The 23,287-nt window shown below is 43.8% G+C and overlaps 1 protein-coding gene across 2 annotated transcripts in view; it reads right to left on the reverse strand.

Moving 5' to 3' along the window:
* The window catches only part of GNPTAB (N-acetylglucosamine-1-phosphate transferase subunits alpha and beta), a 91,417-nt gene extending 70,359 nt beyond the window's left edge, over nt 1-21,058 (reverse strand). For both annotated transcript variants that reach the window (XM_008004420.3, XM_008004419.3), the window contains exon 1: nt 20,730-21,058. In XM_008004420.3, coding sequence (XP_008002611.3) covers nt 20,730-20,794 — 65 coding nt within the window. In that variant the 5' untranslated portion in view covers nt 20,795-21,058. The remainder of the gene's footprint in view (nt 1-20,729) is intronic.
* Nucleotides 21,059-23,287: the final 2,229 nt, after the last annotated feature.

A 23,287-nucleotide genomic window follows, 5' to 3' on the forward strand; every position in this document is an offset into this window, starting at 1 on the left:
ATATTTGTAAGACACATATCTGATAAGGGACTGGTATCCAAAATGTACAAAGAATTCTTAAAATTCAACAATAAGGAAACAACCCAATTAAAAACTGGGCAAAAAAAATCTGAAGATATCCAACCAAAGAAAACATACAGATGGTAAACAGGTATATAAAATGATGCTCAACATCACATGTCATTAGGGAATAACAAATTAAGACAGCAATGAGATACCACTACACACGTAATGGAATGGCTAAAATCCAAAACACTGACAACACCAAGTCAGGAAAGGTGAAGCAACAGGAATTCTCATTGGTTGTTGGTGGGAATTCAAATGGTGCAGCCACTTTGGAAGACAGTTTGGCAGTGTCTCACAAAGCTAAACATAGACTTATCACAGTCATGTCTCTAGGTATTTACCTAATTGAGTTGAAAAATTATGTCCATATAAAAATGTGCACATAAATGTATACAGCAGCTTTACTCATAATTGCACCAAATTGGAAGCAATCAAGAGTCTTTCAAAAGGTGAATGGCACCAGACAATGGAATATTATTCAGTGCTGCAAAGAAAAGATCCATCAAGTCATGAAAAGACATAGAGGAAACTTAAATGAATATTACTAAGGGAAAGAAGCAAACTGAAAAGGCTACATTATTATGTGATTCCGAGAAATGACATTCTGGAAAAGGCCTGACTACAGACACAGCAGAAAGATCAGTGGTTGCCAGTGGGGAGGAAGGAGAAGATGGGAATGAATAGGTGAAGCACAGAGCAAGAACAATTGTAGGGCAGTGAAACTATTCTGTACAATACTATAGTGGTAGACACAGCACATTATGCTTTTGTCAAAACTCACAGAACTGTATAAAATGAAGAATGAATCCTAGTGTAATCTATGTACGTTAGTTAATAAAAAATCTATCAATATTGATTTGCCAACTGTAACAAATGTAACACACTGATGCAAGATGTTTTTAGGGGAAACAGGCCAGGTATGGTGATTCACACCTGTAATCCCAGTGCTTTGGGAGGCCAAGGTAGGAGAATCCCTTCAGACCAGGAGTTCAATATAGTGAGACTCAGTCTCTACGGGGGAAAAAAAAAAAGGTATGGTGTGTGTCTGTACACCTAGCTACTTGGCAGGCTGAAGGAAAGAAGATCTCTTGAATCCAGGAGTTCAAGGCTGCAGTGAGCTGACTGTACAATTGCACTCCAGCCTGGCCAACAGAGCAAGACCCAGTCTCTAAAAATAATAATAAGTAAATAAACCAAGCCTATTAAAAATATATGGAAAACTATTTAGGGGAGAAGGGGTATATGGGAATTTCCTGTATCTTCCATATAATTTTTCTGTAAACCTAAAACTGCTCTAAAATGTAAAGTCTACTCCAACTTCATATATACACACATACATATATATAAACTAAATTCACATTCTTTCTTTTAAGCTCAAATTTAGAAACTGCTCACCAGGGGTGACCTTTCCATATTTAGATAGTAGAAAAAAATATTTCTGCGCTCAGCTTACTTCTAGGTGCCAGCTTTCCCGGGGCCGAAAATACAGTGGTGAACAAGACAGAAAGGCCCCTGCTCCCACAGAACCTACATTTTAAAGGAGAGAGGTAAGAAATCATATATATCAACATACAATTTCAGATTGATACTAAAAGTATTATTTTTAAAAAAAGGAAAAATAGGGGAATGTGATAAAGAAGGACTTGGGGAAAGAGGCTGCTTTAGGACAGGTGGTGGGGAAGGCCCAAGTGAAATGTTACAGCTGAGACCTATGTGACAAGAAAGCCTGTCAGCAGATGATCTGGGGGGAGTGCTCTCCCGCTCATGGAACAGGCAGTACAAAGCTCCTAAGGCAAGAAAAGTTGAATGCCTTCAAAGAAAAAGACGGTGACCGCAGCAGTTCTGAGCATACACCTCAGAAGCGTTTGCCAGTATCTAGAGGATCTCTCGGCCTCTACCTTTGCCTTGAGAAGAACATGACCAGGTTTGCTTGCTGGTCCCTGGAGGATAAGGGACCCATGGAGCAGAGCCAACCAAGTCAAACCCCAATCAGTTAACCAATGACCTTCACATCCAGAGAGCAAGTAATTGCCACTGTAAATCAAGGACTGGAAATCTTTCTCTGTAAAAGACCAAATAGCAACATCTTAGACTTTGCAGGCCATAGTTTCTGTCTCAGCTATTTAATTCGGCCACTGTAATGTGAAAAGAGCCACAGACAGCATGTAAATAAATGCACATGGCTGTGTTCCAATGAAACTTACATTACAGAAACTGACATTTAAATTTCACAAAATTTTTTTTCTTTTTTACTCTATCCCTGTGGATTAGTCTGTTCTCGTATTGCTATAAAGAACTACCCAAGACTGAGTAATTTCTAATTAAAAGAGGTTTAATTGACTCACAGTTCTGCAGGATGTACAGAAAGCACTGCTGGGACGCCTCAGGAAACTTACAATCATGGCAGAAGGCAAAGGGGAAGCTGGTACATCATCTTACATGGCCAGAGAGAAGGAGGAAGAGAGCAAAGGGGGAGGTGCTACACACTCTTTTTTTTTTTTTTTGAGATGGAGTCTCGCTGTGTCACCCAGGCTGGAGTGCAGTGGTAAGATCACAGCCCACTGCAACCTCCGCCTCCCAGGTTCAAGTGATTCTCCTGCCTCAGATTCCCGAGGAGCTGGGATTACAGGTGTCTGCCACCACACCCAACTAATTTTTGTATTTTTAGTAGAGACAGGGTTTCACCATGTTGGTCGGGCTGGCCTTGAACTCCTTCACCATGTTGGTCGGGCTGGCCTTGAACTCCTGACCTCAGATGATCTACCCACCTCGGCCTCCCAAAGTGCTGGGATCACCTCGGCCTCCCAAAGTGCTGGGATTACAGGTTGAGCCACCGCACCCGGCCGGTGCTACACACTTTTAAACAACCAGATCTTGGGCAGGGCGTGGTGGCTTACACCTGTAATCCCAGCACTTTGGGAGGCCAAGGCAGGCAGATCACTTGAGGCCAGGAGTTTGAGACCAGCCTGGCTAACATGGTGAAACCCCGTCTCTATTAAAAAAATGCTGGGATGCTGGGCATGGTGGCGTGTGCCTGTAATCCTAGCTACTTGGGAGGCTGAGGCAGAAGAACTACTTGAACTCAGGAGGCAGAGTTTGCAGTGATCTGACATCACGCCATTGCACTCCAGCCTGGGCAACAGAGTGAGACCTTGTCTCAAAACAAATAAAATAAAATATAAATAACCAGATCTGAGAATTCACTCACTATCACAAGAACAGCAAAAGGGAAATCCCCTCCATGATCCAATCACTTCCCACCATGCCTCTTCTCCCACTTTGGGGATGACAATTCAACGTGGGATTTGGTCAGGGACACAAATCCAAACTGTATCACCTTGCCAAAGCAAGGCCTCAAAAAATTAGCAATAAACTCAAACTTGGGCTGGGCACAGTGGCTCATGCATGTAATCTTAACATTTTCAGAAGCTGAGGTGAGAGGAATGCTTGAGTCCACGAGTTCAAGACCAGCTTGGGCAACATAGTGAGACCCCCCCCCCCCCGATCTCTACAAAAAAATGAAAAAATCATCTGGGCTTGGTGGCACACACCTGTGGTCTCAGCTACTCAGGAAGCTGAGGCAGGAGGATCTTGAGCCCAGGAGGCTGAGGCTGCAGTGAGCTGTGTTCACACTACTGAACTCCAACCTGGGTGACAGAGTAAGACCCTGTCTCAAAAATAAAACAAAAAAATCAGAGTTGTTCCTCTCCATGAAAGTATTTATTTTTGTTTGTAGAGATGGGGGGTCTTACTATGTTGCTCAGGCAGGAGCACAGTAGCGCAATCTTGGCTTACTGACGTGTCAACCTCCCAGACTTAAGCAATCCTCCCACCTTAGCCTCTGAGTAGCTGGGACTACAAACATGCGCCACCATGCTGAGCTAAGTGGTTTTTTTGGTTTTGTTTTTTTGTTTTTTGTTTTTTGCTTTTTTTTGGTAGAGATGGGGTCTCACTATGTTGCCCAGGCTGGTCTTGAACTCCTGAACTCAAGTGATCCTCCCACCTCAGCCTCCCAAATTGCTGGGATTACAGGCATGAGCTACCACACCCAGCCCCATGGAAATCTTAGTATAAGGCTTTAAAAGATTTATGAAATCCAAAGAGAAACCAGAGTATGAATTTCATTTAATTTTCATGTTGTTGTGAAATGTTAATTTTTAAAAACCACTCAAAAATGTAAAAGCCATTATTAAATTACAGCCCACACAAAAACAGGTGGAGTCTGCTGCTCTCATTTTAAGCCAGCAATTTTGGGGATAGTTTTTTACAAGACATTTTCGTAGAAATAGTTACACGATACACACTGGTTACCTGACACAGGCTCTTTAGAGAAGTGGGTAGGGTGCTACATTTAGGGACATATATAAGACATTGAAAGGAGTCTGGATTTTCTATTATGTGCAACAGACATGATATAATCTGATTCACATTTTAAAAATGTACTCTGGTTGCAGTCTGGATAATGGATTATAATGGAGCAAGAGTGTTAAGAGATGACAGTGGCTTATATTTTTATTCGCATGATAGAGATACCATATTTTTTTTTTTTTTAAACATATGTTTCTTGTTAAATACTAGCAGCAGCAGTAGTCAAACTTTTTGGTCTCAGGACCCCTTTAAACTCTTAAAATTATTGAGGACTGGCTGGGTGTGGTGGCTCACACCTCTAAACTCAGCACTTTGTGAGGCCAAGGCAGGAAGATCACTTGAGCTCAAGAGTTCAGGCCGGGCACGGTGGCTCACACGTGTAAGCCCAGCACTTTGGGAGGCTGAGGCGGACAGATCATGAGGTCAGGAGTTCAAGACCAGCCTGGCCAATATGGTGAAATCCCGTCTCTACTAAAAATACAAAAATTAGTCAGGCGTGGTGGCATGCACCGGTAGTCCCAGCTACTTGGGAGGCTGAGGCAGAAGAATCATTTGAACCCGGGAGGCAGAGGTTGCAGTGAGCCGAGATTGCACCACTGCACGCCAGTCTGGGCAACAGAGCAAGACTCCATCTCAAAAAAAAAAACAAAAAAAGAGTTCAAGACCAGCTGGGCAACATGATGAAACACAATCTCTACAAAAAAATACAAAAATTAGCCAGGTATAGTGGCATGAGTCTGTAGTCCCAGCTACCGGCAAGGCTGGGGCAGGAGAATTACTTGAACACAGGAGGCAAAGGCTGCAGTGAGCTGAAACTGAGCCATTGCACTCCAGCCTGGGCAACGAGAGTAAAACCCTGTCTCAAAAAAATAAAAAATTATTGAGGACTCCAAACAGCTTTGAAAAATGTATGTGGATTATATTTATTGATATCTACTGTACTAAAATTAAAACTGAGGAAAAATTTAGGTGCTCATTTAGGCTGGACACGGTGGCTCACACCTATAATTCCAGCACTTTGGGAGGCCGAGGCGGGCAGATCACTTGAGGTCAGAGGTTCGAGACCAGTCTGGCCAACATGGTGAAACCCTGTCTCTACTGAAAATACAAAAATTAGCCAGCTGTGGTGGCAGGCGCCTGCAATCCCAGTTACTCATGAGACTGAGGCAGGAGAATTGTTTGAACCTGGGAGGCGGAGGTTGCAGTGAGCTGGGACCATGCCACTGCACTCTAGCCGGGGCAAAATAGCAAGACTCCATCTCATAAATAAATGAGTATTTATTTAATACTCATGTAAAAATAAATAAAGCCATTGCAGGTTAACATTATTTCTCATAAATAATAACTATATTTTCAAAAATTAAAAAATGTGAGAAATGGTACTTAGTAATTTTTAAAAATCTCTTTAATGTCGATTTAATAGAAGACAATGTCTGTTCTGCATCAGTGTGTTGCAATGTCACATGTCCTATAGGCCTCAAGAAAACTCCACTGTGCTCTCATGAGAGAATGTGAGTAAAAGGCAAACAATGTCCTAATATTATTACATAACTAGGTTTGACCTTAAGGAAAACTGAAAAGGATCTTGGGGCCCCAGGAGTCCCCAAACTATACTTTGAAAACTGCTGGCAGCATAATAACTTGCTTTTTTAAATTTTTTATTTTTTTATTGAGACGGGGTCTCATTTCATTGTCCAGGCTGGAATGCAGTGGTGTGATCTCGGGCTCACTGCAACCTCCGCCTCCCAGGCTCAAGCAGTCCTCCCACCTCAGCCTCCCAAGTAGTTGGGACTACAGGGGCATGCCACTATGCTGGCTAATTTTTGTATTTTTTTGAAGAGATGGGGTTTCACCATGTTGCCTAGGCTGGTCTCCCACCTTGGTCTCCCAAAATGCTGGGATTACAGGCATGAGCCACCAGGCCCGGCCCATAATAGCTCACTGTTAAATGCTAGACTGTAAGTGATTTTGAAGAACTCTGACATAAGTTATTCTACCCTCTATATTATAAAGAAACAAAGAGACTTGTCCAAAGCCAAACAATAAGGCAGCAATAAACAATGCTAGCTGGATGTGGTGGTGTACACCCGTAGTACCAGCTACTCAGGAGGCTGACATCAGAGGATTGCTTAAGCCCAGGACTTTGAGGCTGCAGTCTGCTATGATTATGTCTGTGAATAGCCACTGCACTCCAGCCTGGGCAACAAAGCAAGACCCTGTTCCAGAAAAAAAAAAAAAAAAAGGCCTCTCTCTAAAAACAAAGACACTTTCCTTTCAGGTCTTTGTACGGTTATAAAAGTCAATATTTAATGCTCACTGATTCTGCTCCCAAATAGGCAAAGCAATCCTGAAAGACTGCAAAAAGAACTAAGCTTGAGGCATCATACCACCTAACTTCAAAGCATACCACAGAGCTACAGAAACTAAACAGCATGGTGATGCTATAAAACAGACACAAAGATCAACAACACAGAATAGAGAACTCAGAAATAAATCCGCAGATTTACAGCAAACTAATTTCTGACAAAAGTGCCAAGAACATACAGTGGGGAAAGGACAGTCTCTTCAATACATGATGCTGGGAAAACAGGATTTCCATATGCAGAAGAATGAAACTGGACCCCTATCTCTCACCATATACAAAACTCAAATCAAAATGGATTAAAGACTTAAATCAAAAACCTGAAACTATGAAACTACCAGAAGAAAATAACTGGGGAAATTCAGGACAATCGTCTGGGCAAAGACTTCTTGAGTAACACCTAAAGAGAATACACAGCCAAAGATAAACGGACAAATGGAATTACATCAAGCTAAAAAGCTTCTGCACAGCAAAGGAAACAATCAACAAAATGAAGAGACTACCTACAGAATGAGGAAAATTAATTGTAAACTATTCATTTGACAAGGATTTAATAATCAGAATATATAAGAAACTCAAACAACACAACAGCATTAAAAAAACCCAAATAATCTGATTTTAATATTGGCGAAACATCAGAATAGACACTTCTCAAAAGAAGACACATGTAAGTGGCCATAGGTATATTAAAAAATGCTCAACATTACAAGTCATCAGGGAAATATGTAATTAAAACCACAGTGAGACATCTCACCTTAGTCAAACTGGCTACTATCAAAAAGACAGAAAAAAGAAACGCTAGCAAGGACATGGTGAAAAGGCAATGCTTGTACTCTGTTAGCGGGAATGTAAATTAGTATAGCCACTATGGAAAACACTCTGAAGATTCCTCAAAAAACTAAAAATAGAATGACTATATGATATAGCAATCCCACTACTGGGTATAAACCCAAAAGAAAGGAAATCAGTATATGGAAGAGATACTTACACTCCCATGTTTATTTCAGCACTATTCACAATGGCCAAGATTTGGAAGCAACCTAAGTGTCCATCAATGGATGAATGGATAAAGAAAATAGTATACACACACAATGGGATATTATTCAGCCATAAATAAGAATAAAATCCTGTAATTTGCAGCAACATGGATGGAACCAGAGGATACGATGTTAAGTAAAATAAGCCAGGCACGGAAAAACAAATTTCATTCACATTTCTCACTCATATGTGGGAGCTAAAAAACTGATCTCATGGAGGTAGAGAATAGAATGGTGGTTACCAGAGTATGGAAAGGGTAGTGGGGGCAGTGGGGATGAAGAGTGATTGGCTAATAGGTACAAAAATACAGTTAGATAGTCCTAGTGTTCGACAGCACAATAGGACAACTGAAAAATAGTTTATTGTATATTTCAAAATAGCTAAAAATGAAGATCTGGAATGTTCCCAACACAAAGAAATGAAACATGGTTGAGATTATGGATATTCCAATTACCCAGATGTTATCATTCCCTTTTTTTTTTTTTTTTTTTGAGACACGGTCTCACTCTGTCACCCAGGCTGGAGTGCAGTGGCACGATCTCAGCTCACTGCAACCTCCACCTCCCAGGTTCAAGTGATTCTCCTGCCTTAGCCTCCCGAGTAGCTGGGAATATAGGCACCTGCCACCACACAACTAATTTTTGTGTTTTTAGTAGAGACAAGGTTTCACCATGTTGGCCAGGCTGGTCTCAAACTCCTGACTTCAGGTGATCCACCCACCTCGGACTCCCAAAGTGTTGGGATTACAGGCCTGTGCAACCATGCCCAGCTCTATGTGTCTTTAGTCAGCAGCAGAGAACCTGGCTGATATAGTTTGGTTGTGTCCCCACCCAAATCTCATTTTGAATTGTAGCTCCTATAATCCCCATGTGTCATGGGAGGGACCTGGTGGGAGCTAAGCAAATCATGGGAGCAGGCTTTTCCCAAGCTGTTTCTGTGATAGTGAGTAAGTCTCACAAGATCTGATGGGAAAGGGGCAGTTCCAAGAGGGCATCTGCACATGTTCTCTTGACTGCCACCATGTAAGACGTGCCTTTGCTCCTCCTTCCCCTTTCACCATGATTGTAAGGCATCCCCAGCCACCTAGAACTGCAAGTACCTTAAACCTCTTTTTTCTCTCTCTTTTTTTTTTTTTTTCCAGACAGAGTCTCTCTTTTGTCACCCAGGCTGGAGTACAATGACACGATCTTGGCTCACTGCAACCTCTACCTCCTGGGTTCAAGCAATTCTCCTGCCTCAGCCTCCCAAGTAGCTGGGATTACAGGTATCCACCACCACACTTGGCTAATTTTTGTATTTTTAGTAGAGAAAATTTTCACCATGTTGGCCAGACTGGTCTTGAACTCCTGACCTCAGGTGATCCGCCCGCCTCGGCCTCCCAAAGTGCTGGGATTACAGGCATGAGCCACGGTGTCTGGCCTAAGCCTCCTTTTCTTTATAAACTACCCAGTCTCAGGTATTTCTTCGCAGCAGTATGAAAATGGACTAATACACTGGCCCAGAGTGTATTAAGCCTGTCACATGAACAACTTCGGAAAATTTGCTTTAGAAGCATTATCGAATTTGGAATTAATGAGAGACAGAAATGAAGTGAGAAAATGAAGGGGGAAAAAAGGTGTATCAAAGGAAAAAGATAAACTAGAATCCTAAAAAATGAAGCAATTTTGGGAAGTAATCTTAAAGTGGGCAACATGGTTTTTAGTCTGATCGTAGAATGAGTTTCACTCCCTGAATGGGTGTGACCTGGTCTTTCTGAAAGATCACTTTTTCCTGTTTAATTTAGTATGCACATGAATCACACACAGGCTGACTAATCAACTGCTAAAGATTCTGCATCTGTATCACAAGATGAGAACCATCTAAAGAACAACAGAAATTTTAAAAAGATATATCATGAATATATATAATCTATTATAGATACACCTGTTATATTTTAGAACGAACTAGAGGAAGCCTACATATATTAGTATACAGTACAAGCTACACTAAATAAAGCACTTGCTCCCTCTGATTTCATAGCAATCATAACAAAGCACACTGAGGTAAAGAAATCACTGTGAGTTCTTCTATTCTGTATTTAAGGGAAGATTAACAGGCATAAGCCCATAGGGTGGTCTCCTGTCCTGTCTTCATGAGCACTGTGGCCACATGGACAACAATCCTGAGATGGGACAGCTGGCACTTAATTAGCTGAATATCTAGCGCCAGGCTCTATACAAGATGTCTTATATACATTAGGCACCTCACTTAAACCACTCTTCCTAAGTTCAGTCACAATCAGCAACAAAAATAAATTTTGATGCTTGTAAGTATTCATTCAACAAATATTCACGGAAGACCTACAAGTAGGGTCTGTGAGAGCAAATGAACTTGTCTATCTCGCTTACTTTTGTATCCCAAGATGTTAGTGGAGTGCCTAGCACATAATGGAAGATAAGGACTGGAGGATTTTGCCTCCTAAGCCTCTTGAATCTGTCCATTTCTCTTCCTATGTCCTTCCACTGACCTAGTCCCAGGCCAGACCTGCAGACTAACTGCCCTGCAGTCATTCTTGCCCTTTCTAATTCTGGATTTCTCAACTTCAGCGCTATCGACATTTTGGGCTGGATGATTCTTTGTTGTAGGGGCTGTCCTGTGCACTATAGGATGTTTGGCAGGATCCCTGGCTTCTACCTACTAAATGCCAGTAGCAGCAACCCCATGCCATGCCCCAGCTGTATCAACCAAAAATATTTCTAGACATTTGGCAAAATCGCACCTAGCTAAGAACCACTGTCCTACAGCTGACTTGACCTCCTCTGTCCTCAGTCTCAGCAATTCTTACCGTTTACTGTTGAACTCACACAGCATCAAGCAAGAAAGCATCTCCCGGCTGGGCGCAGTGGCTCACACCTGTAATCCCAGCACTTTGGGAGGCTGACGTGGATGGATCACCTGAGTCAGGGGTTCAAGACCAGCCTGGCCAACATAGTGAAACCCCATCTCTACTAAAAATTTAAGAAGTCGCTGGGCATGGCAGTGCAAGCCCATAATCCCAGCTACTCAGGAGGCTGAGGCAGGAGAATCACTTGAACCCAGGAGGTGGAGGTTGCAGTGAGCCGAAATCGCAGCCACTGCACTCCAGACTGGGTGACAGAGCGAGACTCCGTCTCAAAAATAAAAGAAAAAAAAAAAAAGCAAGCATCTCCTGATCCCCTGCCACCAGACCAAACTGATTCTCACTGCTGGTCTCTTCCACAACGATGCTCTATTTCTTTGCAGCATTTCTCACAATAATAATGAAGTAGCAGTTAACGTCTGACTGCACCACCAGAATATAAGCTCCTTGTCAGCAGGAGCTGAGTCTGCTTTGTTCACTGCTGGATCCCCAGGGGCCTGGCACAGAACTCAAAAATTAACTACTAACTGAATGAATGAGGCGGTACTCTGTCAGGGCACAGGGATTTGAAGATAAGGAAGATTCCATCTTTGTGACCAGGATGCTGAGCACAGAAATAGCAAATAAGTTTCATCTCCCAGGCAAGCTCAATTAACTGGTACCCAAATTGAGAAGCTGTGCATGTAAAAATAAATTTCTTCTGAGGCAGCAAAATACAAGATACCACATTCCAAAGTGAAATGTTGGGCCGAGATACAAAGTTTCTTAAGGAAGAGTTGCAAACTCATCCGAATCATGGTAGAAAGGTCCAAGAGGTGGCGATCAGAGGAGGTTTTCACAGGCAGCTGGCATTCTGTGACTCCTGCTCCACCTCATTCAAGGGGGAGCAGTGGAAGTCCGTTTCCCACTTCCTTACGCCCAAGAAAAGGGCTCAACAAAATTACCAAGAGAACTCACTCTGGGTCCATGAAGTTGGGCGGGTACCATGTCTGTGTAACACCTGAAAAATATAAAGGGCTGGCCGGCTAAGCTCTGAGGACAAGAGAGAAGTTGTCACTCTGCTGGAATCAGCCCACCCTCCCCTAGTCTGAGCAGAGTGTGGGCCACACACAACGGAGAACCAGCAGAAGGTCATCCTGGGCCTACTCACTGGGCAAAAGAGGCTGAAAGGAGAAACTCCCATTATTATCAGATTCTTAGGATCTATGGAAGGAATAAGCAACCAAACGGAATGAAGAGGCATTTGGTCTCATCAGGGGAAAAGCGAGTGACCACTCCTGAGCACGGTGGTGGTTGTGGTCTCTGAAGGATGCCCCCTGAAAACACTGAGGAGAGAATAAGCTCTGACACCTGCAAATCCCAGAGAGCTCCTGCACTCATTCAGGAAGAAGTTTCCTGTCCTCATTTCCTTCCTTTCTTCCATGTGCTCCAACACAGGAGCGATCCGAAACAGGTTACAGAGCAGAAAGAGAAGCATCAAGTGAGGAAAAGTGAGAAGATGCCCACTGTGGCCACCCTCCCTTCCTCAACTGCAGGCTTTCTGCCTGCAGCAGGCCTGTACTGGGAGAGGGAACTTAGGCTTTAAGTTGTTATGCTTTAGGACGGAAGACTCTAATTGCTGAATTCACATTCTGTTCTATAGTGTGAAGTGACCACAGAAGTCTCAGGCCCACCTGAATTTTCATCCAGGGGCAGGAGTGCAAGACAACAGAAAGAGCCAGTGGAAGATAAAGAATAAAGGGATTGGCTACACATCCCACAAGGTGTGCTTGTTCAACATGACAATTACAGCCAGCTGCCTACTCAGCATCACTTACCTATTCTTCTTCCATAAAAGTACCTATCCCTACATAACAAATGTATGTAGACCAGTCCCCGGATTCAGAGGTAGGTCAGATTGGTCTAAAAGTAACCCCTTTCTCCTTTCAACAGATTTGCTTAAGAATGGCTCTATAAGCATAACTGCGACCAACACCAGGAAAGGATTGCTGAGGTCCTGGGTCAAGTTATTCCTCCATCTTCTGAGAGTCCTCCCAAAAGCGGCAGGAACACCAAACTGTTAGAGAAATTATTCTGAAACTATGTCTGGGCTTAAGAAGGGAAAAGTGCCAGGATGAACAAGGCCGAGTCTTAGGAAGGCAGGAGGCCATGTATGCGGTGTAGGCAGCTGGTAGGAAGTGTGGTTCTAGAGCTTGTTGGAGAGGCAGCAGGCACGGTTAAGGCCAGGCGCGGAGGCTCACATCTGTAATCCCAGCACTTTGGGAGGCCGAGACGGGCAAACCACTTGAGGTCAGGAGTTTGAGACCAGCCTGGCCAACATGCTGTAACTCCGTCTCTACTAAAATTACAAAAACTAGCCAGGTGTTGTGGTGGGTGCCTGTAATCCCAGCTACTCGGGAGGCTGACACAAGAGAATCACTTGAACCCAGGAGGTGGAGGTTGCAGTGAGCTGAGATTGTGCCACTGCACTCCAGCCTGGGTGACAGAACGAGACTCTGTCTCAAAAAAAAAAAGTCAGGTTAAGTTTTTCTCTCACAATGTGATAAAATTCATTAACAAAATGAACAATATTTAGATCTCAAGAGAAAGACCAAATGCAATTATCAAATCACCATATTAAGTTAAAGGTATATATTTGATCATTACTGAAAGATTTATAAGGGCATACTTGGGCTGTGTTTAACAAAGCTCCATATTAATATATCCATGCAAGAAAACAAGTTTCACAGATAATTAACCAGATATTAAAAACAGAAACAACCCACTTTACAACTTCCAGAGTAAGGTAAAGGGCTAACAGCTATCACAGACACAATGTCAACAGTAAAGTCAGGGAAAGGAAATGGGTTTTGACTAAAGCCAGTGTCCAAGACATCTGTTGTTCCTGCTCTTTTTTGGGTAACAACCTGGTGATTATCTTCTGGGGCTCTCCTCTCAGTTCATGTGGTTCAGCTAAGACTGATAGCCCCACCCACTCCCCTATTTCTGGAGATGATCCCAGTGGTTAACAAGGGTATAACAAGGACACTGATTTCTCTGGCTAGGCAGCCCTGAGTCTAGTTGGCACTAATGAGAAAGAAAAGCTTTCTGCTGCAGTTACTGAACTGGTAGAACAGAAGCTGGGGTTGCCAGCAGCAATCTTTGTTCTCATATGAGGAGAGCATGCTGAGAAGTAAACTAAAAGAGGGGAAGGCAGAGGTGAGGAACAGGGACAAAAAGAGATTCCTGGTGACATCATTTGAGCACCTCGATTCACTCCTGCCTGAAACTTCACCATATATATTTTTGTTGTTGTTGTTAACCTTTTCGTTTTTTGTTTGAGACAGAGCCTCACTCGTTGCCCAAGCTGGAGTGCAGTGGCACAATCTTGGCTCACTGGAACCTCTGCCTCTGGGGTTCAAGCAATTCTCCTGCCTCAGCCTACCAAGTAGCTGGGACTACAGGCACGCACCACCACGCCCAGTTAATTTTTGTATTTTTAGTAGAGACACGGTTTCACCATGTTGGCCAGGCTGGTTTCGAACTCGCCCTGGCCTCCCAAAGTGCTGGGATTACACATGTGAGCCACCACACCTGGCCTCATCCTGTATTTTTCAACTATCCCAGTTAATAAACTGGCTAATAATAAACTAGTTAATAAGCTAGGTCTGAGTTGGGAGTCTGTCACTTGCAACCTAGTGCTGTTAACTAATTCCAGCAGCAATGTTAAACCACCAGTAATTCAAAAAGAAAAAGCAATCACAAACTTTTCTGACATTACCAACTTTATGCTAAAATTACTCCCACTACTTCCTAAAATAATCTTCCCTTGTCTCTCCTCTGTTTAAACTCCTACTTGTCCATGAAGCCTCCCTAAAGCTCATGCCTCCCTGTAAAGGTCTTGGAACTGCCTCGAGGATGTTTCAACCCACAACATTCTTCTGTCTTCTGACTTCCTAAGCAATTGTTGTGTACCAACTCAGGCATTCAATTGCTTATTCCCCTGTGTTGTTATTCAGTCCTCATACATATATCTCGGCCTCATCTCAACTAAAGGATAGCCAAAGGCATAAGCTATAATTGTTTGTATCTCTGACAGCATTTTCCACTGTACATTCTAACAACAGCATCTTCCATGGTATATTCTAACAACAGCATCTTCCACTGTATATTCTAACAACAGCATCTTCCACTGTACATTCTAACAACAGCATCTTCCACTGTACAGTCTAACAACAGGTCTCAGGTTTTTAGAGAAAGTTACCAGAGCAGGAATGACTCTCAGAGCATGAAAATGTTCAAGTTATAATCAGATCAATCACATTTGAGAAATAAAAGGGAACTATAAACACTGCATCAGAGCAAAAAATTTACCTTTACTTGAAACAAATTTGAAAGGGTGTCAGTTAAGATCAACCCAATTCATCGATCCATTCATTCGTGCACCCATCAAGTATTTATTCAGCATCTACTGCGTACCAATCACTTTCTAGTTGCTAAGAATACAGCAGAGAATAAGACAAGGTCCCTGCTTTGATAGTTAGCTGGACTATGTATCTCTCTCAAACCCCCTAAAAGAAAGAGACCTTTTAAAAAGGCTCTGTGTGGCCATTGGCATTTTCTCTCTAGTATAAAATCCATTACACTGTAATTCATGCTTCTCATGTGAAGCATCTAATAAATATATATTCACAGAACATTAAAGCTAAAATGAGGTCCTTAGAAATACAGTCTCATAGTTTTTAAACTTTTTTTTGAGAAGGAGTCTCGCTGTGTAGTCCAGGCTGGAGTGCAGTGACACAATCTCAGCTCACTGCAAGCTCCGCCTCCCGGGTTTACGCCATTCTCCTGCCTCAGCCTCAAGAGTAGCTGGGACTACTGGCGCCCGCCACCACGCTCAGCTAATTTTTTGTATTCTTTAGTAGAGACGGGGTTTCACCGTGTTAGCCAGGATGGTCTCGATCTCCTGACCTCGTGATCCGCCCGCCTTGGCCTCCCAGAGTGTTGGGATTACAGGCGTGAGCCACCGCGCCCAGCCTTAAACATTTTTTAAACAATGAAACTTTCCCCATCCCCTGAAAAAGAAGTTTACACAAAACAGATAAGAGGGGCTACTCCCAACCCACAAGGTGGTTGGCAGTAACTCAGTTTGGGAACCACCGAGAAGCAGGCCAGACAGTCCCTGACTCTCAGGCCAGGCCTCTTTCTAATTCATCTATTTGTTGCCTTTGGCCAAGAACACACTCAAATATATCTGTTTAATGAGTGAACTAATCAAATACAAACATGATAACTAATTTCTTGAAATAAGGCCAGTATGAGACACTGGTCACCACTGAGGCTGAACACAACTTGAGCTAGACCCAGTTTTCAATTCTCCTTTTCACAGAAAATAACTCATTGATTCAAATTGGCGACAGAAAACAGGAAAGCAAAAGGGAGCAGAGAGGTCAGGAAAACATTACTATTCATTACTAGCAGATTCTATGTGAACCTATTTTGCTTCTTTATGTAAGTTAATTCTTGGATATTTGTTTCCATATCTGGATATTTATTTTCATACTTAGTGCACAAAGGAAGTGATATGCTATACATATACCGTACCCCCACACAGATACACACATACACAGTGATCTACAATCCTCTATTAGTAATCCTGAAATCCAAAATGCTCTGAATACTGGAAGGGCTTTTAACTTTTTGTTTCTCATTTTTATTTTTTTATTTTATTTTTCTGATTTTTAATTTTTTTTTTTTTTTCCAAAACAGACCAGTACTAACTAGAGATCTTTTTGTACCGTATTTGGCAACTACACTTGACCTGCCCTGTACTTATTTGGTGGCAAAATGACCTAAACTGACTTGAGGCTATGTATAGTCTGTATTTTCCTGAGTGTGAGGAATTGTGGACTTGCATACAAATGGTTCGATTAAATAATGATGGCCCTGAAATAAATTTTAACTCAAAAGCACGTTTTAAAATCTATATAGTAGCAACTAACAGAGAACAAACTATTTAAAAATTGTAAGTTTCTAAGCTAAAAAATATCTTAAGAGCAGTCAATCTAGTAACCCCATTTGTGGAGCTAACAAACTTAAAACAGTCTGATACCTGCTACCTACAGCCCAAGGCAATGCATTTTTGTGACCACTAGTCCCCATTCTGAGGGCTCTCTCCCTGTAGGAGTTTTTTTTCTTTCTTTGTTGAGACAGGGTCAACCAGGCTGGAGTGAGTGGCACAATCATAGGCACTGTACTTCAAACTCCTGGGCTCAAGCAACACTCCTGCCGCAGCCTCCTGAGTAGCTGGGACTACAGGCATGTGCCACTACACCTAGTTAACTTTTTTTATGTATTTATTTTTGAGACAAGGTTTCACTCTGTCACCCAGACTGAAGTGTAATGGTGTAATCACGGCTCATGCAGCCTCAACCACCAGGGCTCAAGTAATCCTCCCACATCAGTCTCCCAAGCAGCTGGGACTACTCTACCTTTTTTGTAGAGACAGGGTTTCACCATATTGCCCCGGCTGGTCTCAAACTCCTGAGCTCAAGCAATTCTCCTGCCTCAGCCTGCCAAAGTGCTGGGATTACAGGTGTGAGCCACCACGCCCAGCCTTTGTTTTTATTTTTTATTTTTTTGTAGAGACAGAGTCTTCTTTGTTTCCCAGGCTAGTACAACTGCTGGCTTCAAGCAATCCTTCAGCCTTAGTCTCCCAAAGTCCTGGGATTAGAGGCGTGAGCCACCTCACCCAGCTTGTTTTTGTTTGATACTTCCTTCCCTCAATTCTACTTGTCAAAGTTTGGATGAGTACAGAAAAGGCTTATCAAAATACAGCATCAAATACCTGTTATATTGAGAGGAGGAGAAGAAGATAACAAATTTACAGTTAATGATCTTCTGAGGGTCAGGCACGGTGGCTCACATCTATAATCCCAGCATTTTGGGAGGCCAAGGCAGGCGGATCACCTAAAGTCCAGAATTTGAGACCAGCCTGGCCAACATGGTAAAACCCCGTCTCTACTAAAAATATAAAAAAATTAGCCTGGCATGGTGGCGGTCGCCTGTAAACCCAGCTACTCGAGAGGGTGGGGCAGGGAAAATGACTTGAACCTAGAAAGTGGAGGTTGCAGTGATCTGAGATCACCCCACTGCACTCCAGCCTGGGCAACAGAGTAAGACTCTATCTCAAAACAAAAAATAATGATCTTCTTAGTCCAAAAGGACTTACAATTAGTGAGCTTACAATCCATTACAATTAGTGAGATTATTAACAAGTTGGTAATATTAACTATATGATCAAAGTATTCTGATTCAAGGATATATTTCAAAATAAGGTTTAAGGACATAAATAGTTGATAACATAATAGCAGCAGTAGCCATGACCATTTAATGAGGGTCTGTTATGTAGTAAGATCTGTGTGAGGTGCTTTACATACAGGTCTTACTTAATCCTCATTATCAACCCTGCAAGGAAGGTATTCTTGCCTCCATTTCAAAGATGAGGAAGCTCAGAGAGCTTCCCAAGATCAGACAAGGAACAGCCTGGGCTGTCTGAGAAACCATAAAAAGGGGTGCTTGAGAGCACAGCGTGGGCCGGTTGTGGTGGCTCACGCCTGTAATCCCATGGGAGGCCAAAGCGAGCGAATCACGAGGTCAGGAGTTCGAGACCAGTCTGGCCAACATAGTGAAACCCCGACTCTACTAAAAATACAAAAAATTAGCCAGGTGTGGTGGTGTGCGCCTGTAATCCCAGCTACTCAGGACACTGAGACAGGAGACTCATGTGAACCCAGGAGGCAGAGGTTGCAGTGAGCCGAGATTGTGCCATTGCACTCCAGCTTGGGTGACAGTGTGAGACTCCGTCTCAAAAAAAAAAAAAAAAAAAAAAAAGCACAGCTCAGAGCCAGCCTGCCTTGGTTTGAAGCCCAGCTCTGCTGGGCTTAAGTTAGCTGGATTAAGTTATGCAAATGCCTCCATTTCATCACCTAAAAAATGAGTATAATAATAGTACCTATCTCACAGGGGTGATGTTGAGGATTAAACTAGTCAATATTTGTAAAGCAATTAGGAGAGTGCCTGACACCTGTTAAGACCAATATACGGGCCGGGCGCGGTGGCTCAAGCCTGTAATCCCAGCACTTTGGGAGGCCGAAACGGGCGGATCACGAGGTCAGGAGATCGAGACCATCCTGGCTAACACGGTGAAACCCCGTCTCTACTAAAAAATACAAAAAAACTAGCCGGGCGAGGTGGCGGGTGCCTGTAGTCCCAGCTACTCGGGAGGCTGAGGCAGGAGAATGGCGTAAACCCGGAAGGCGGAGCTTGCAGTGAGCTGAGATCCGGCCACTGCACTCCAGCCTGGGCGACAGAGCGAGACTCTGTCTCAAAAAAAAAAAAAAAGACCAATATACGTATTAGCTGCTATTATGATCATTATCAACTGGAGCCAGCATTCAAGCCCAAATCTGCCTAATCATGCAGCTCCTCTTTTCCACTATGCCTTACAAGTTAACCACAGACCAGCTGCCTGCACCTCTCATGGCACCTGTTGGCATTGTCTGCCTCTCACTTCTCTTGTCTGTTCCAAACCTTATGATCTGTGGCCATTTCAATACTACAACAAAATGTCTCTCTTTTGGTAAACAGCCAGGCATGGAATGAAAGCAAAAGGAAAAGGATATAAAATGAAAAATTCAGGCCAGGTGCAGTGGCTTACGCCTGTAATCCCAACACTTTGGGAGGCCGAGGCAGGCAGATCACTTGGAGTCAGGAGTTTGAGACCAGCCTGGCCAACATAGTGAAACCGGATCTCTACTAAAAATACAAAAATTAGCTGGGCATGGTGGTACGCGCCTGCAGTCCCAGCTACTTGGGCGGCTGAGGCAGGAGAATTTCTTGAACCTGGGAGGTAGAGGTTGCAGTGAGCTGAGATTGAGCCACTGCACTCCAGCCTGGGGAACAGAGCAAGGATCTGTCTCAAAAAAATAAAGTAAAATGAAAAATTCTAACACCTGATGCCTTTAAGTCACCTTCACACTGCATGGGACTTAATAAATAGTTAACTCAAAATTAATCAAAGCCAAAACAATCACACAAAAGCAGTAAGGCACCTAACTACACACAGATACATTAAGCTGCAACACATGAAACCAAGACCAGCAAGTGCTATGATATTCAGTAGATAGTCCACACTTACAGATCTGGAGCTTTCTCACCCTTATGGTAAGACATTTTTTCCCAGCCTCCAGAACCAAGAACTACTAAAAAAGTACATGCTCTGAATTCATGCCATATAATTTAGCCATTAAACAAATACTTGCACTGCATACTCTGGCAGTACCTGGCACTGTGCTTGGGCCAGGGTTACAGTATTTAGACAGACAGCACCTTCTCTTATGGAGCTTACAATCCAGGATGGGTAAAGACTTCAAGCAAAGGTATACTATGGCATTTCTAAAAACTACTGTTAATTTTAAAACCTTTTGTAACCTCCTACCAAAAAAAAAAAGAAAAAAATTAAAACTGAGAGACAGATTTCAAACCACTTGAAAATACAGCTTTTCTCCCAGTTGCTAAAAGTGGCATTCCTGGGCCAGGTGCGGTAGCTCACGCCTGTAACCCCAGCACTTTGGGAAGCCAACAAGGAAGGATCACTAGAGCCCATGAGTTCCAAACCAACCTGGGCAACACAGGGAGACCTCTGTCTCTATTTTTTAAAAAGGTGGGCGGGGGGGCAATATCTAAAATCACATACATGCCTTCTTTCAGTTCTGACTTGCTCATAGTCTGTACACGTTTATGATAAAGAATACTGTATTTGGCCGGGCGCGGTGGCTCACGCCTGTAATCCCAGCACTCTGGGACGCCGAGGCAGGGAGATCGCCTGAGCTCAGGAATTCGAGACCAGCCTAGGCAACACGGCAAAACCCCATCTCTAATAATGAAAAAAAACATACAGTATTGGGGCATCGCGCGGCACGGCGAGGGCAGCGCAGGGTCGAGGCGCCCGGTCCAGGCGGCGACGCCGCTACTCACCTCTCCGAACTGGAAAGCGGAGACGATGGTGACAACGACGCCCACGAAGCAGACGTAGAGCCCATACCTGTGAGACAGGCAGGTATAGGTCTGTCTCTGCAGGAGCTTGAGCAGCATCACCTCGGCCGCCGCCACGCCACGCCCCGAGGAGCCTGAGCCGCCGTCGCCGCCTCAGCTAGCCGCCATTCAGGGGCCCCGGTCGGGCCGCCGCGCGCAGGTCACAGCCTCCGGGCGCCGCTCATTGCAGCTCCGGCGACGGACGCCCGCTCGGCTCCGCGCCGCGGCCGCCGCTTCCGGGAGCCGGGAGCCCACGCCCTCGGCGCGGCGGAGGCGGACCTGCGGCCGGCGAGGCGGCCGGCGCCGCCCGGGTCTGGCCGGGCGAGAGGCGGCGGCGGCGGGGTCTCCAGCGCCACCTGGAGGACGGAGGGGCATGGGGCAGGCGCGCGCCCTCCCCACCTGCGCTTGCGCAGCGGGCCCTGAGGGCTGGGCTGGGCTGGGAGGGGCGGAGCTGAGCTGAGCTGGGATCCACTTACCCGGTTGGGCAGGCGACCAAGAGAAAACTGCCCCCTGTGTCGAGACTGTGCCATAGACGGTACTATAATGCATGAATATTTTTGTGCATAAAACCTTCTCTGCATTTAGCATTCTCTGCAGAGTGCTAAAAGGAGATGTTGTATGTGGCTCCTTTCCTCCAACCCCCCAACTATATTGTTTGAAATAGGAAACCTTTGGGTTAAATCTGCCAAAACAGAATTTCATTCATTCATTTATTCGTTAAATATGTAATTTGTGCCTGGTGGGTGGCATAGTGCTTGGTGTCAGGTATTCAAAAATGAACTAGACTTGGCCACTGTTCTCAGAGACTCTAGTGGGGGAGATGTAAACCACTAAATACAAGAGTTGTTATGATAGAAATCATGCGATGAACTGGAGGGGAACCAGCTCAGGGGTGGCCGGGTAATCTGACTTTGACACCAGGTTTTCCCACGAGATCCTTTCCTTGGTGCCTGTGATTTACGAAAGGGAGATCTTTTTCTTAATCCCAACGCACCCTAGTTAATAAGATTTTTTTCCTAGTCACCCTGGGAAACAATACACTTATCTGATGTTGCCATGATTCAAAGCATTTTAAAAAATATCTTGGGAACCAGCTTTTCAGGAAATACTCAAATTTTTACCCTCAACTTGATGATCAGGTGGAATTAACAGACTTGCAAAAGGGATTAGCTTCACTCCAATCCCAGGCAAGATTTTTACACTTTGCTGTCACTTCTTTTAATCCTTCTTTTAAAAAAGATGATTGATATATGCTATATGTACATGGCAAAAGATTATTGCAGTTGTACAAGACACATATAGTTCTGAGGTCTTTTCAAGCATGATAACAGATCTGAGGACTTAATCAGAAGGGGAAAAAAAGCATGGTAACAGATATAAAAACATCTGCCACTCAACAGGACTCTCAGTATAGTGGCCAACATTTATGTAGCATCTACCATGTGCCCAGCTCATCTAATCCTCACAACAATCTTATAATGGAGATACCATTATTATCCCCATTCTACAGATCAAGAAACTGTGATGAAAAGAAGTAACTGTCTAACATCACACAAATAGTAAATGACAGAATTGATATTTGAACCAGGTACTTAGGCTGTAGAACAGGGCCAAGATTAGGGGAAAGTATAGTGAAATGAGTCATGCAAGTTTGGAGTCAGATTCTGTCTTTGTTTACAGTTTTGATATTGGGGCTGGGTACCGTGGCTCATGCATGTAATCCCAATACTTCGGGAGGTCAATGTGGGAGGATAGCTTGAGCCCAGTAGTTTGGGAGCCCAGAAGTTTGAGACCAGCCTGGGTAACATAGACCCTGTTCCTATTAAAATAAAAAAAGTTTAAAACATAAAATAAAACATAAAGTTTGGGTATTTTGCTTTTCATGGATATTCTTCAGTAATTTTTTTTTTATTTAGGTTTTGGGGTTTTTTTGTTTTGTTTTGTTTTTGTTTTTGAGACATTCACAAGTCTTGTTCTGTTGCCCAGACTGGATTGCAGTGATGTGATCTCAGCTCCCTGCAACCTCCGCCTCCTGGCTTCAAGCAATTCTCCGACTCAGCCTCCCAAGTAGCTGAGATTACAGGCACATGCCACCACCCCCGGCTAATTTTTGTATTTTTAGTAGAGATGGGGTTTCAGCATCTCGGCCAGGCTGGTCTTGAACTCCTGACCTCAAGTGATTCACCCATCTTGACCTCCCAAAGTGCTAGGATTACAAGCATGAGCCACTGCACCCAACCATTAATTTTGGGTTTTTTTAAATATTGTGTTAGGCTGGGAGTGGTGGCTCACGCCTGTAATCCCAGCAATTTGGGAGGCCAAGGTGGGAGGATCACCTGAGGTCAGGAGTCCGAGACCAGCCTGACCAACATGGAGAAACCCCATCTCTACTAAAAATACAAAATTAGCAGGTCGTGGTGGCACATGCCTGTAATCCCAGCTACTTGGGAAGCTGAGACAGGAGAATCGCTTGAACCCGGGAGACAGAGGTTGCGGTGAGC

This window comes from Chlorocebus sabaeus, chromosome 11, assembly GCF_047675955.1.
Source record: "Chlorocebus sabaeus isolate Y175 chromosome 11, mChlSab1.0.hap1, whole genome shotgun sequence".
Taxonomy (NCBI): domain Eukaryota; kingdom Metazoa; phylum Chordata; class Mammalia; order Primates; family Cercopithecidae; genus Chlorocebus; species Chlorocebus sabaeus.